Source organism: Grammomys surdaster, unplaced genomic scaffold (assembly GCF_004785775.1).
Source record: "Grammomys surdaster isolate TR1022 unplaced genomic scaffold, NIH_TR_1.0 125357, whole genome shotgun sequence".
NCBI classification, from domain to species: Eukaryota; Metazoa; Chordata; class Mammalia; order Rodentia; family Muridae; genus Grammomys; species Grammomys surdaster.
In genome coordinates this window covers 29,265-42,971 of record NW_021620229.1, presented here as the reverse complement: position 1 = coordinate 42,971, position 13,707 = coordinate 29,265, and the positions used below count along the sequence as shown (strand labels likewise).

General features: G+C 38.9%; 1 protein-coding gene across 3 annotated transcripts in view; it reads right to left on the bottom strand.

Annotated features, from left to right (window-relative positions):
* The window catches only part of Cab39l (calcium binding protein 39 like), a 107,876-nt gene extending 94,176 nt beyond the window's left edge, over window positions 1-13,700 (bottom strand). The window contains exons 1-3 of one of the 3 annotated variants that reach the window (XM_028785884.1): window positions 13,650-13,700; window positions 9,638-9,767; window positions 655-829 (exon numbers count right to left, since the gene is read on the bottom strand). Coding sequence is in view for 1 of the 3 variants with exons in the window: in XM_028785883.1 (XP_028641716.1) it covers window positions 9,638-9,660 (23 nt within the window). In the remaining 2 variants the exon portion in view is untranslated. The remainder of the gene's footprint in view (window positions 1-654; window positions 830-9,637; window positions 9,768-13,649) is intronic. The other 2 variants (XM_028785885.1, XM_028785883.1) reach the window with 2 other exon arrangements.
* Window positions 13,701-13,707: the final 7 nt, after the last annotated feature.

The following is a 13,707-nucleotide window of genomic DNA, read 5'->3' as shown; positions in this document are numbered from 1 at the left end:
GGGATCATGTGTCTATGGAGGTCAGAGAACAACTATAGGTTGGTTCTCTTTTTATGTTTCTGTGGGTTCCAGGGATCAAGCTCAGTTTGTCAGGCTTGTATGGTAAACACACTACTTGCTGAGCCTCCATGGCACCCAAGTTTTGTTGTTTTCTACTTTGCTATACTTTTTTTAGTTAGCCACTGGGGACAACTCTAACATTTATCTCTACATCAATATAGAAGTGTGTGTATATATCCCTACGCTAGCTAGTTTTATATTAACTTGACACAAGCTAGAGTTACTGGAAAGGAGGGAACCTCAATTGAGAAAATACCTCCATAAGATCTGGCTTAGTGATTAATGGAGGAGGACCCCACCCGCTATGGGTGGGGCCATGCCTAGCTGGTGGTCCTGGGTTCTCTATGAAAGAAGACTGAGCAAACCACGGGGAGCAAGCAAGTAAGCAGCACCCCTTAATAGCTTCTACATCAGCTCTTGCCTCCAGGTACTTACTCTGTTTGAGTTCCTATCCTGATTGCCTTCAATGACCAACAGTGTTTTGTAAACATGAGCCAAATAAATGCTATCCTCCCCAGTTTTTTGGTCATGGTGTCTTATTGCAGCAAGAGAAACCCTAAGACAACCCCCTACCAGAAATTAAAGAAAACTTACACTTCTCTCTTTTAGTATGCTGCCCTTGCATGAAGAACATACAAGCCACCAATCTGGAGTCTGCATCTTCATTTTCCAAGCAGCTACTACAGGTTTAAAGTAAACCTTAGCACCTGATGCCTGATGTTCTTTCTTCTTCACAGAAGATGTTTATCCTGCAGAAATGTGGTCTAGTCTTAAAAAAAAAAAAAAAAAAAGCTCAGGCTTTAAAGTCACATGGACCCTGGGTTTAAATATCAATTCTCCTACTTAATAACTGTATAAACTGAATCAAAGAAAAATATATTGCAATGTATAGACATTAAATGACACACATAAATGAAAACAAATGCCAGCACAGTATTAACCTGCTGTGTAAGTTGTCAGGTGCCACCACCTCCCCAGTTTTCTTCTCTATTCTTTCTTCTCCAGCCTTTTTCTACCCCTTCTCACTCTTTCTCAACAGGTTCTTACTGTGTAACCCAGGCTGGCCACAAATTCACCATTTTTCTGCTACTATTTGGCCAGTGTCAAGACTGCAAATGTGTGACAACACATAGGAATCAAGGGACTACTATTATGTTTGGTGTACTGTGTAATTTTTACTTAATTCAATTGGTCCAAAGGCCTTTCCAGATTAAATTTGCTTAAGTCATAGGCTTAATAAACTTGTTCTGATTATCAACACTCAGCAATACATAATTACACCTAGTAATGTATATAATACACTCTCCTAAAAGAAACACATCCAAATTCTACTGCCAAATATACCACTGGGGGGTCCAAATCTATGTCCAAAAGCCACTAGCAAGTTCCTGTTATTTGGTGATGCTCAGAAAGTATAAAAATATAGTGTAAAAATATTTTAGTTTTCAGTTTTTCTTTCATTCTATCATTTAACTTTGTGTTTACATACTATAGTACATTCAGTCATTTTCCTATTAATGGACACTGAAAATGGTTCTAATTTTTAAATAATGTATGATGTTTAATATTAAATGTCAACTTGGTGAGATCTTGTGTCAATTAGGAGACATGACTCAGAACAGGTCTGTGAAGGAGTTTCCAGAAAGGACTAAGTGAGGCCAGGGAGACTCTCCACAGAATGAGCGCACCTTCCAAGACTGGCCCAGATATAGGGACCAGAGGAAAAGGTAGTGTGGCCTTTCTGCCTTTGTTTCTTGCTAGTGAGTATGTGTGCTGCTACTGCTGCTGGTGACACCGTACTTCAGAATTCAGACTACTGCTCCTTTGACTTTCTAACACTGAAATTCAGAGACTCTCCAAGAATCCTCCCGGGCTCCAGCACCCAATCAGGGCCAAGGCACCCAGTTTCATAGATGGAATGGCTATGGGGTTCTCAGCCTCTCCAGCATACAGACAGATAGCCTTTGTTGGAAGACCCAGTATTTAACATGTAAACCATTTGAGTGAATCTTTTAAAATGTATGTTAATTTTACTGGTTTTATATACCAGGGCACCCTGCCTAATAAAAGCAGTGCTCAGGGACCACTAGCACAAAACTGTAAAGTGTATTTTATTTTAGTATTTTAAAAACAGATTACTAAAAGTTTTAATGCCTGTGCCAAAGGATACATATATGTGATTTGCTGAATACCACAGGATTCCCTCCCAGGTACTCTGTGTTAATGTATCCACATTTAACAGCAATGTACCCATTTGCCTACACTGTCACCAGCTGAAGAATATAACTTCCACATTTTGGTGAGTAATCTTTTAAAGTAGATTTAATTTTGTCTGTGTATATACCCTTGTAGGCATATGTGTACATACAGGCAAGAGGTTCACTTCAGTTCACTATCATCCCACACCTTGGTTTCTGAGACAGGAATACTCACTGATCCCAGAGCTCAGTGACTAGCTAGGCTGGCTGCCTAGTTAACTCCAAGGAGCCTCCCATCTCAATACCATCCTCCTCTCTAGCCTCTCACCACTCCCAGGGCTGGGGTTTCAGAAGCATTCTGCTCTTCTTGGCTTTTATGTGGGTGCTGGGGTCTAAATCTACATGTTAATAAGCATTAGGAGAGCAAGCATGTTACCAATGGAGTCATCTCCCCACCTCCGAACAGCTTTAGCACAGTTTTAATTTGAACTTCTCTCTGTGTGACTGAAACTGGGCCCTCTTTAATCCAGTTATCATTTTTCTACCATCTTTCTCTTCCTCTGACGTCTCTTTGCAACTCTATTTTCATGATTTGCCAAGATTTTTAAAAACTGGTTTTAATTAAGATTAGCTTCAAACATTTCCCCAATTTTATCATTTGTTTTTTACTCATGCAATATTTCATCATGCAAATTCTTCATGGCTATAAAACCTTGACTTATACTTTCAGACTTAAGCTGGGTTGTTCCACAGGTGTTTTGCTCAATGTGACTATTAAGAAGTCTTTTGCTAGTCTTCCTGGAAACCCAGGGAAAAATTTAATTTTCTTGAAATGGAACTAAGCTATAAATTGAAAGTAATCATTTTGGATTGATTTCCCTAGTAGACAGGAATTCTGTAAGATGAGGGAGAGGAGGCATTGTCTACATGGTGTTGGTACCATGTAGAACATGGTACATCATGAACACCACTGTGTCACTGACACCTCCAGTCTGAAAACATTTGTATTATGTATGCTTGCGTCTTTTCTATTTAAAGAATGCTTCCATGAGTAGAAGTTTAAATATCCAGCCCTATTATTGCTTTTCTTCTTAGGAACTCAAATCTTTCCATTTCTATCTTAATCACTTCCCAGACACTGGTGATGGGTCTCTGAAGTAGCACATACCTAGACTATAAGGCCCTGGGTTCAAGCCCCAGCAGAATACATGTGTCTGTTTCTCTGTGTGTAAACACATCTGTGTAACTTTTATTCCCACTGTCATTTTTTTTTTTTTTTTTGGCTGTCTTCATGACTTTGGTCAGTGCCCCTAATTTAGTGTTTCCCTTAGCTTCATCTTAAAAGATAAAAGATTTTAATAAAGATTTTATTTTCTCAGTTCAGAAAATTCATCCTCACATTTTTGTTGCTGTTCTTTTGGGGTTCAGAATTTGGATTTGGGGCTTTTTATGTCTGCAATTGCTTTTACTGCAGGAAGGAGTGCGGCATTGTAGTTTTCTTTAGCTCTACCACTGTTACAAACAGATTTATCAACATCTGAAATGTTTTGACTCCTGGCTCGTTTTCTACTTAAGTAGCTTTACATGAATGTTGTCTGCCATCTTCTGTTCACTTTGAAGTGTTTTCTTTTTCCTAAACCAGATGGCAGTACAAACAGACAGGAAAAGGGGAGGCGAATGACTGCTTTCTTGCTTCATTAGTACCACACTAGCTTGTTTCATTTGTTTTCATTTCTGGGTGGGAGGCAGGCTTATCACCTTCAATTTGGTTTCAACAAGATCTTTGACTCTGCTTCCTCTTCTTGCTGACCACCAAATCTTCACTACCTGGAGGCTCCACCCTCCAAGGCTGCCCTCTTTCCTTAGATTCAGTACCTTTTTGAGACTGCCTCTTGGGCACACACAGTTTTAGCCATTTTATCCAACAGGTCTCACATAGCTCAGTATTTCCTTGGCTCTTCTACCCTGCATGACAAGTATTTTTGCCTACAGAGTCACCTTCCTGCCCTTTTAAATTTTGTTAACATCTTTTGTAGTTTTGTTTATGACAGCTGCAGTGCCCTTGAGTGACATTTTAAGACTCTTTACTGTGAATTTAACTTAACCAACGTCCTTCATCTAAACACTCAGTGTTGGACACCAATTGCAGAGATTTCTCCCCACATCTGGCAATTCTCCGAATTTCTGTACATCACTGGGGTGTCCTATGCTTCAGTTATAAGACTGCCCATTTAACAGACTGCACAGGTTAAGGACTGTTACTTATTTCCAACACCAGTTATAGAACCTAGGTTGTTATGTACACTTCTGATCATCCAGTTATGAACTGCAGGTTCCCACAATACACTCTCTCAGGTTAACTTACTGAACTCAAGAAAGTGTCTCTGTACTACTGCAATGTGGCTCATGTTGGGAATAACACAAAAACAGTTCACCCTAAATGTCCTGGCCTCAGAAGAGATAACCACAACCCATAACTACAGAAGGTCCCTCCTGGTTTTTGTCTCATCTCTTCTATAACTTACGACACCTATGTCAAAGGCAAGGCAGAGGCAAACTGAGAATTTCTATATCCCTAGGTATGGCCAAAACACTAAATGTAAACTTACATAAAAACCTGTACATTCCTGTATACTTACATATATAAATTCTTTTTCTCTTACTGTATAAGAGAGTGTTTATTAGCCTTACATGGGACTTCTATATCATCTCCCTTAATATCATCCCTTAAGACTCAGGGAACACTGCAGAAAAGAAGTTAAAAACTTTTAAGAGCGAGAAGTGGGAGGTGGGGGGTGTACTGCTGTAAAATGGTGTCTTTTGAACATGACAAGACCACCACATTCATGAACTCATAGTAGCTGTGGTTGTAGTCACAAGATATGTACAAGTTCAAGCCAATCAAGAATTCAGCAGGAAGATGAGGGACACATGAGGCCCCACCCCTAGACAAAGAGCTATGGACAGTAGATAGTTGCTGGGAGAGGAAGAGTCAAGTTTTTTAATGGTGTGGCCCTCAGCAAGTTGCCTATGGGCCAGTGGATGGTATCTTATACCCATGCACATGTTGGCAGTACTAAGAAGAGTGGGGGGAAAACCTCACCAAGTTGGGAGGGTTATGGGCGTAGGGTCTAGGATTAGTTAAAGAAGGTAGTGGGAATGGTATAATTTAACTACATTGCATCATATTCATGTATCAAACTGCCAAAGAATAAAACAATTTAAATTGATTTATGACTTTCTATAACTATAAACTTCATGTAATTTTTTTCAGCAAAAGAATATACCAATCAGAATAACTTGAATCAATGTTTCTATTTATAGCTTAGGCACAGTACTTTCATTTCGTCTAAAACAGACTTTCTGATAGTGGGTTATATTCTTTCTACACTGTCAAAACTCAAAGCTCTAAAACCATTATTCCCAACTGGAGCTATCACAAAATATATTTAATGCTTAGCACTTGACTTGGTATGCCACCATATCCAGAAATGGCATAAAATTCTTGAAGGACAGTGGACAGTCTGGTGGTTTAAATTACTCTTTTTCCTTTAATAGTCTTTGTTTAATGTTGCTTTTTTTTTTTTTTTTTTTTTAGTTTTTTGAGACAGGGTTTTTCTGTGTAGCCCTGGCTGTCCTGGAGCTCACTCTGTAGACCAGGCTAGCCTTGAATTCTCGAACTCAGAAATCCGCCTGCCTCTGCCTCCCAAGTGCTGGGATTAAAGGTGTGCGCCACCACCGCCTGGCTTAATGTTGCTTTATTATATAGAAGAAAATATTGCTGCAAAAGCACCAAACCAATGTGTTATTTTTTTTTCCAGGTCACTTGGTCTTTTTTCCATGACTAAAAAAAGGTTAGTTTTTAAAATCTAACCATTTTACAAGACTATATCTCAGTGTTACGTGTTCTGGGCTGAATTCCAGATTTTGGGATGCCTTTCAACAGTCAGGCTTTATCCTTCAGTGTTAAGTGTTCAGAACTATAGCTCTGACAGTTGCTGCAGTCTAATGCTTTGGTTTACAGATTTTATTATGACAAAGTGAGCACAAAGTTTACTGTTCAAACTGCTTTTAAGCTTCTAATCCACTGGCATTAAGTACACAATGTTATACAACAACCACTGAGCTTTGGTTTACATGAAAGGAACTCTTTATTTGGCTGCCTGTCTTTTTTTTTTTTTTTCCCTTTTTTCTTGTTTTAAATAATGTGGTAGTTTGAAGGAAAATGGCCCCTACAGACTCACAGAGAGTGGCACTATTAAGATACGTGCAAGTGTTGGAGGAAGTGTCTCTGTCTCTTCCTGCTGCCTTTGGATCCAGATGTAGAATTCTGATACCTCTGAAGCACCATGGAGCCTATATATTGCCATGCTTCCTACCATGTTGACAATGGACTAAAACTCTGAACTGTAAGGTAGTCCCAATTAAATGCTTTCCTTTATAACAGTTGCCATAGTCAGGGTGTCTCTTCACAGCAATAGAAACGAAACCCTAAGACTGGTCTGGACCTCAAGAAATCTACCTGTCACTGACTCCTAGGCTCTGGGATTAAAGGTCCCTACTACCATGCCTACTTTTGTTTCTACTTTAGCTTTTAAAAAGATACTGGTTTCTCATTTCTTTCTTTTTCTCTTGTGCCATCATATAGGGTGCACATTCACCATTTTCACTTAAAGGGTCATTCACTGTTGTCACTAAAAGTGCCTCCTCTTCTCAAACTTTCTTTCCTGAGTTCTACCAGTCCTCACTTATTCTTGTAGGCCACAGCTACCTTACTTCTGACATCCTTTTTTTTTTTTAAATATGTTTCTTTAAAAGATTTCATCTTAAACCAGGCATGGTGACTCAAAGCCACAACTCTAGCATTATAGAGATAAAGGCAGGAGAGTCAAGTGTTTCCAGCCAACCTCAGCTACAAACAAAACAACAAAAAGATTTTACCTTAACTACAATTTCTCTTAAGCTGAAATACATAAGATTACCATTTTATGTTTTGTAGGCACATTTCTCTGGTATCTTTTCATAATATAATCTAATGTGGTATGAATTTTTGGTTTTTTTTCTTATAATTTGTTATATATTTATATAGTTTCTTGGACTAAAACAGGGCTCCTATGTTAGTTTTATGCATGAGTTGGAGTTTTTCAAACTTTATTCCCTAACTGACCCGAGTTGTTGCCAGTTTTGGTGACAGTGACAAATAAAATTGCTGTTCTCATTCTTATCAAAAAAGAACATCATCATCATAAGAGAAATGCAGACTAAGCCCACCATAAGATCTCACTCTATCTTTCCTATAACAGCAGAAATTCAAACCAAACCAAACCAAAAAAAGACAGTACCAGTGATGGCTGTAGCTCTGTAGAGACACTGCCCCTAGGAGCTATGCTAGGCTATGGACGCACATCATCATCCAGAACCCAGTGACTATGTTGTTTGCATTACACATCAGCAACAGGAGTCTGGTCCTTGCTGTGCAATTTACTTTTATTTTTTCTTCATCCTCACAGGTTGTTTCCCCAATTATTCCACACCCTTTTCATTGGACACAAAATAGTTATCACTAAATACACTTTCAAGAAGTTGACACACAGCCACCACAATGGTAAAGGCCATTGTGGTAGTTTCATAGTTTAGTTCATTTTTCACAAGAGTGAAGTTATAGGAGAGCATAAACTTTGATTTCATTTCCTCTGGATTCTCCTAGAAAAGGTCAAGACAGACTTGGTTGTTGATGCATTTTTACAAGCTGTTTTCTGAAAAGTGATACAACCCTACCTGAACCAGTTGCTAAGGGCTTTTATCTTCTTATATTTCAGAGATATTTATCTTGGAAAGTTTTAAAAAAATAATTTCACTGATTCTTAATGTCCTTCACTTTTACAAGTTGTTCCCTTTTTTAAAAAGCTGGTTTTCCTTGTTCTTTTGTATTCTTTTCTATCTGGCATTGTTATTTACTTACAAGGAAGGAACAAGACTGTGCAGATATAGACTTTCTTCATTAGTGTGTCTATCCTTTTGACAATACAACACAATGTTTTCAACTACAAAGTCCATTCCTAAAAACTGCAATCAAGTTACAAAGACTAGCTATGCTGGGCTGGAGTTCATTACACCTCCCCCAAAACTTTTTGCTTTACGTGAGATATACTTTAAATGAGTAAACATTTATCAAATATAAAATTCGTCTTTACTCTCCGTAAGAGTTATTTCCTCTTTAGAAATTCCCACTGGCTTAACTGTAATCGAATGAACCCTGCTTACACTTTCAGGAGGCAGTTTGGCACTATAACCCAAGGATATATAAACTCTCCAGCTTCACTTCGTTTTAGTTGACTCTGAAACAAAACAAAAAGCCGCTAACTCTGGTCACATTTGTTGGTAAAGGCCTCAACATTATCATGTGTCAGGAAGAGAAGCTCTCAAGTCCCAAACTAGCCTGGTGATACTGAGTCTCATAAACAAACAAACAAAGATCACTGGGCACAGTGATGCACATCAGTAACGACAGGACTAGCAAGCTGCCAGCCTAGGCGACACAGTGAGATTCTGTTTGATTAATTTCCCACTAGTTCAACAACCTAATGGGTTCAAACTGAAAATATTCTGCTATTTTCCTCCAGGAAAGTAAGATTTTTTTTTAATTTTTATTGTTTTAAGTCTTATTGAATGACCCAGGTTAAAGAATTCTTAACTTTCACTCTGGGATTATAGGCACAAGCTAATTAACTCAGTTTGACATTTGCAGCTTATTGATTAACTGCAAGGTTAGTTATTCCTGGGAAAAGGAACTAAGTATCTCCAGTATTTTTTTATTGAAAAATCCAAATGGTATTTGACATAGTTCTTTTTACAACTAGAGAGTTAAAACAAACAAACAAACAAACAACACTGCATGTGTGTGTGTTTATGTGTATGTTTGTGTCTATACATGTGGAGGTTAGAAGGTAACTTGTGGGAACTATCTCTCTCCTTCTACCATGTGGATCCTGGGATTGAACACAGGTTCTCGGGCTTGGTAGCAGTCACCGTACCCAACTGAGCCATTTCTCAGGTCCTAAAACCAACATCTTAAAATTATTTACAGAACTCAAAGAACTCAAGTACATCTGAGAGTCTTTGGATGATATCACAGTATAGACCAAGAATTTGCTAATCTTACTCCCTGACTGAAAATAAAATAATCTTAACTGGCTCAGAAATCATGTGGTTGTTTGTTTGTTTGTTTGTTTTTAACCTTAAAACCTACAAGGACTACATAGAAGACAAAAGCTGATCAGTGCCTCCAGGCAAATCCAGTAGAGGAGAAAGCAAAACACAGGCTCTGGGAGCTGGAGCCCACTCAGCATGAAGACTTACTGCCTTTGCTTCTCCCTTACCTCTCTAGAAAAGCTTTGTGCATTCAAATTCTTCACTAAATGGACTCTGCTGGTGGAAGTTTCCCATCTTCTTTGATTTCTGTCTTTCCAAATCTCTTTTCTGCCTTGAATCACTGGGGAGCAGCCAGACCTGGATTAAGCAACAGCACCAATTACTTTCAAAAGAATGTATTTGTTAGCAGTAGGAACCTCTGCGGCAGCACAAAAAGTACAAAGTTCTGTGTTCACAGATAAATAAAAGGCTATACACATCATATTTGAGAGGGATAAACTCTACCCATCTACTTCACTCTATCCCCAATCAGGAGCTTCACAGAAACAGCATGAATAGTGACAAAAGTAGTGGCAATATTACATGAATTGGTGTGACCATATAAAAAGTAACATGAAATATATTAAGGCACAAAAATCAGCTATTACCATTTGCCAATTTTTTCCTCTAGTAAAATAAATTTTATCTTTCCATTTAGGAATGTGGCATGTATAAATAACATGGCATAAAGCAGCTGAACTGGTTCCTAAGGCGGAGCTGCATAGTGAGGGTGGCAGAAGGGTAGAAATATGGGTCTCTGACATGTAGGTACAACACAGGCACCTGAATACCTCATCTTTTACATTAGAAAGAAGACTGTTTATCCTTAAAGGCCACACTCACTCTTTAGTAACTTTATAATGATAGGCAAATTCTATCTTAATTTTAAAAATTCTAATTAAGAAATGTAGGATTTGTTATGAATACCACGGCATATAATTGTTTCACTGAGACAAGTCTCAATACTGGAACTTTCTGACTCAGTCTCCCTGCACTGCTACACCCAAGGATAAGATGTTGAATTTAGAGTGAAGAGAACAGAAAGACAAAAGAAAAAGCCATTACAGGAATTGCAACTATAGACAGGTTATTAAGTTGGACGAAAGGAAAATCTGATTTTCAATGTGAGCCATATAGAAGATACCCACATCAATAATCAAGATAATATAGGAAACATGAGGGAAGTATACACATATTTAGATCTGTTAAGACTATCAGAAATGAGAGGCTGGAGAGATGGCTCAGGAGTTAAGGAGCACTGTTCTTCCAGAGGACCCAGGTTCAATTCCTAGCACCCACATGGCAGCTCAGAACTGTCTGTAACTTCAATATCTGACACCCTCACACAGACATACATGCAGGCAAAACACTAATGCACATAAGATAAAAGTAAATAAATTAAAGCAAAAACAAAACAAAGAAAAAACACAAAGACTATCAGAAATGTGTCTTTAGTGCTCAAGTAAAAATTTGATATATAGGTCTCACTTGTATAAAAATGCTAATTTAAGCAATAGGAACAAATGAGACTGTGAATACTGAAGTTAAAGGTTGGCCAGGAAAGGATCCCAATATCCTTTAACAAAAGTAAACAAAGCAACAGGATGACAAAGACTTCCCAGGAAGCCCTATATTTAATCCCTGGTATCTAGAGGGATGGACACAAGGCAACTGGAGGAGGCTGAGGAAGAGAGACCAAGTGCTTGCCTAGCATGTTCAGGGCCCCGACCTTGACCCTAAGCAAGCGCAGTGAGAGACCGAGCGAAAGGAGATCATATATGCTTCTAAAACTTGTTTTTTTTAACCTAAGCAATCTCGAGTCCAAATAACCCATCATGTAGAGCACACTGGTTTATGGGAGTTCTCCTGACACTTTAATCATTTGGGTGGTGGGTACTGAAACCAGGATTCTCTTGCATGCTCAGCACATGCTCTATCAATGAGCCAGACTCGCTGCCCCTTAAAATTATTCTTAAAGGGCTAGACATACCAAATAAGAATTGAGTCTATAAAAAATACCATTTGGAGAACAATTTGAATTTCCATAAGCATCTGTATACTATATTTTAATTTGGCACATTTACTATCTACTTTTAGTTTCAATTAATATAATCCATTATGGGGACAAACAGTGCAACTAAAAATAAAAACTTACAAGGTCTAAAGGTCAAAATGACCAATGCTTTTTGTGACAGTCATCCAATCAACAAACTCTTAACATCTTAACGACCTGTCTCACACCTCAATTTTCACATGCTCTAGCCTTTGTCTCAAACCTTCCTGCAAACTAAGAAGACCACTGGCACAGCAAGGAGGAATTTAGACTTTTCTCCCACCACTGCCCTCAACAAATCTAGAGATAAACACATTTTCCTTTACCAAAACTGTTTCCTAATACTTTTGAAAACTGGAATTGTAAGTCAGTGGGTTCATGGACCAGTAACAGTAATATAAACTGTGATCACCAACTCATACAACTCATAAAAGTATGTCACCCTTTTTGTTCCAGAAAAATTTAGTATGGGTTGTGGCTTTAAAAAGTAAGAGAGTCTGCTGGGCAGTGGTGGCACATGCCTTTAATCCCAGCACTTGGGAGGCAGAGGCAGGTGGATTTCTGAGTTTGAGGGCAGCCTGGTCTACAGAGTGAGTCCCAGGACAGCCAGGGCTACACAGAGAAATCCTGTCTTGAAAAACAAACAAACAAAAACAAAAACAAAACAAAAAAAAGTAAGAGAGTCAACTTTTTGTGTGTTTGCTGCTTGTGTTTGGTTTTCTGTCACAAAATATCCCCTCCTTCCCTGTTGACTCAGAGGAATCACAAGTTAACCTTGAATAACTGAAGTTATCCAACCTTGAAAGAAACTAAAGTGAAGATACTGAGGTTAAGTCTCAGGTTCTCGAGTTTATCAAAACTGTTAAAAGTTAATCACAAAATATTTGTCTCTAAGAGGCTAGATTTTCAGATCTGGCAGCTTCTTTCAAATGAAAAACAACGAATGCTTTCTACTTCCTTTACTATTTAATTTTTTTCAAGAGAAAGGGGAAAGTACAGTGTCTTGCTTTTCCCAGCCTTGCAGCAAACTAAAACACCCTCCTTAAATAATTTTCTGCTCCATAAAGCCAGCCAGCAGAGATAGCATAACAGATCCAGAAATTTACAAAGCTGTCATGGTTTTTTTTATTTGGTTTATTTTGCCTACGTGCATAAAACATATTCGATGTGTAAAATTTAATGTGAAGGTTCATAATTTCCTTTCCAAATGTCAATTTTAATTGCATAGATGTCTTCATTGAGTTGTATTGTTTTGGGGTTTGGTTAATTTTGGTGTGGTGTTTTTTATTTATTTGCAAAGTTTTTTAAAAATAAATTTTAAAATGTTAAAAATATGTTAAGAGAAATTTACAAAGATATTCAGCACCTCTGAAACAAGGGCAAGGGTGTGGCGCTCGGTAAAACCAGAACTTGAGCAGTGGCAGAAAGATACGGTTAGGTTTAGCCTGAGCTACATACCTAATTTGAAGTGAATCTGGAGTATACAAGATTCTGTCCCATAACAAAACACTAGTTCACGTCCCGCTTCTGCGGACCAACCCTTTTTAGTTTTGTTCTCTTTTTTTTAAGTCACTGAAGGAATGCTGGCTGTCGCTTATGAATGAAACAACTCTCAAACAACCTGATATTCATTATGCCAAGGGATGACTTTAGTCTAAAGGGCCATTCCCAAGAACTCTCGAGAAGAGTTACAATTCAGCAACCCGTCCCTGGCAATTTACAAAAAAGAGAAAGGCTCTCTATCAAGCCGGAGGCAGTTGTCAAGACATCCCCTTCTCCCTTCCACGACTGGCTTTTCGTTCTGAATCCCGCAGCCAGTCTCCTTTAATCATGAGAGGGGTCCACGGTGGGAATCTTCGCGCCACAAACAGTGCTGAGAAACTCTCGGAAGCCAAGGCATCAAGGTGAAGACATGAAAGCCCGCAGCCGCACCAGACCTCTAACGACCAGCAAAGCCAAGCCGGGGCTACCACCACGCCTGCCTTTCAAACCCAGGGAGGAGACTCCGACCGAGAAAACTCCCCTGCTAGGAAAGTCTCCTCGTCACCCCACGGGACTCTCCTTCCAGAGCTAGTAGCTCCACACACACTTCTAAAGCCGGAAAAGGCCGGCTGTGGCCACACACAAGATGGCAGCCACACACCTACCGAGAAGAGCGCTGCGCCACCACTCCAGCGAAGCGCCTCTCTAGACTGCGGAGAGCCC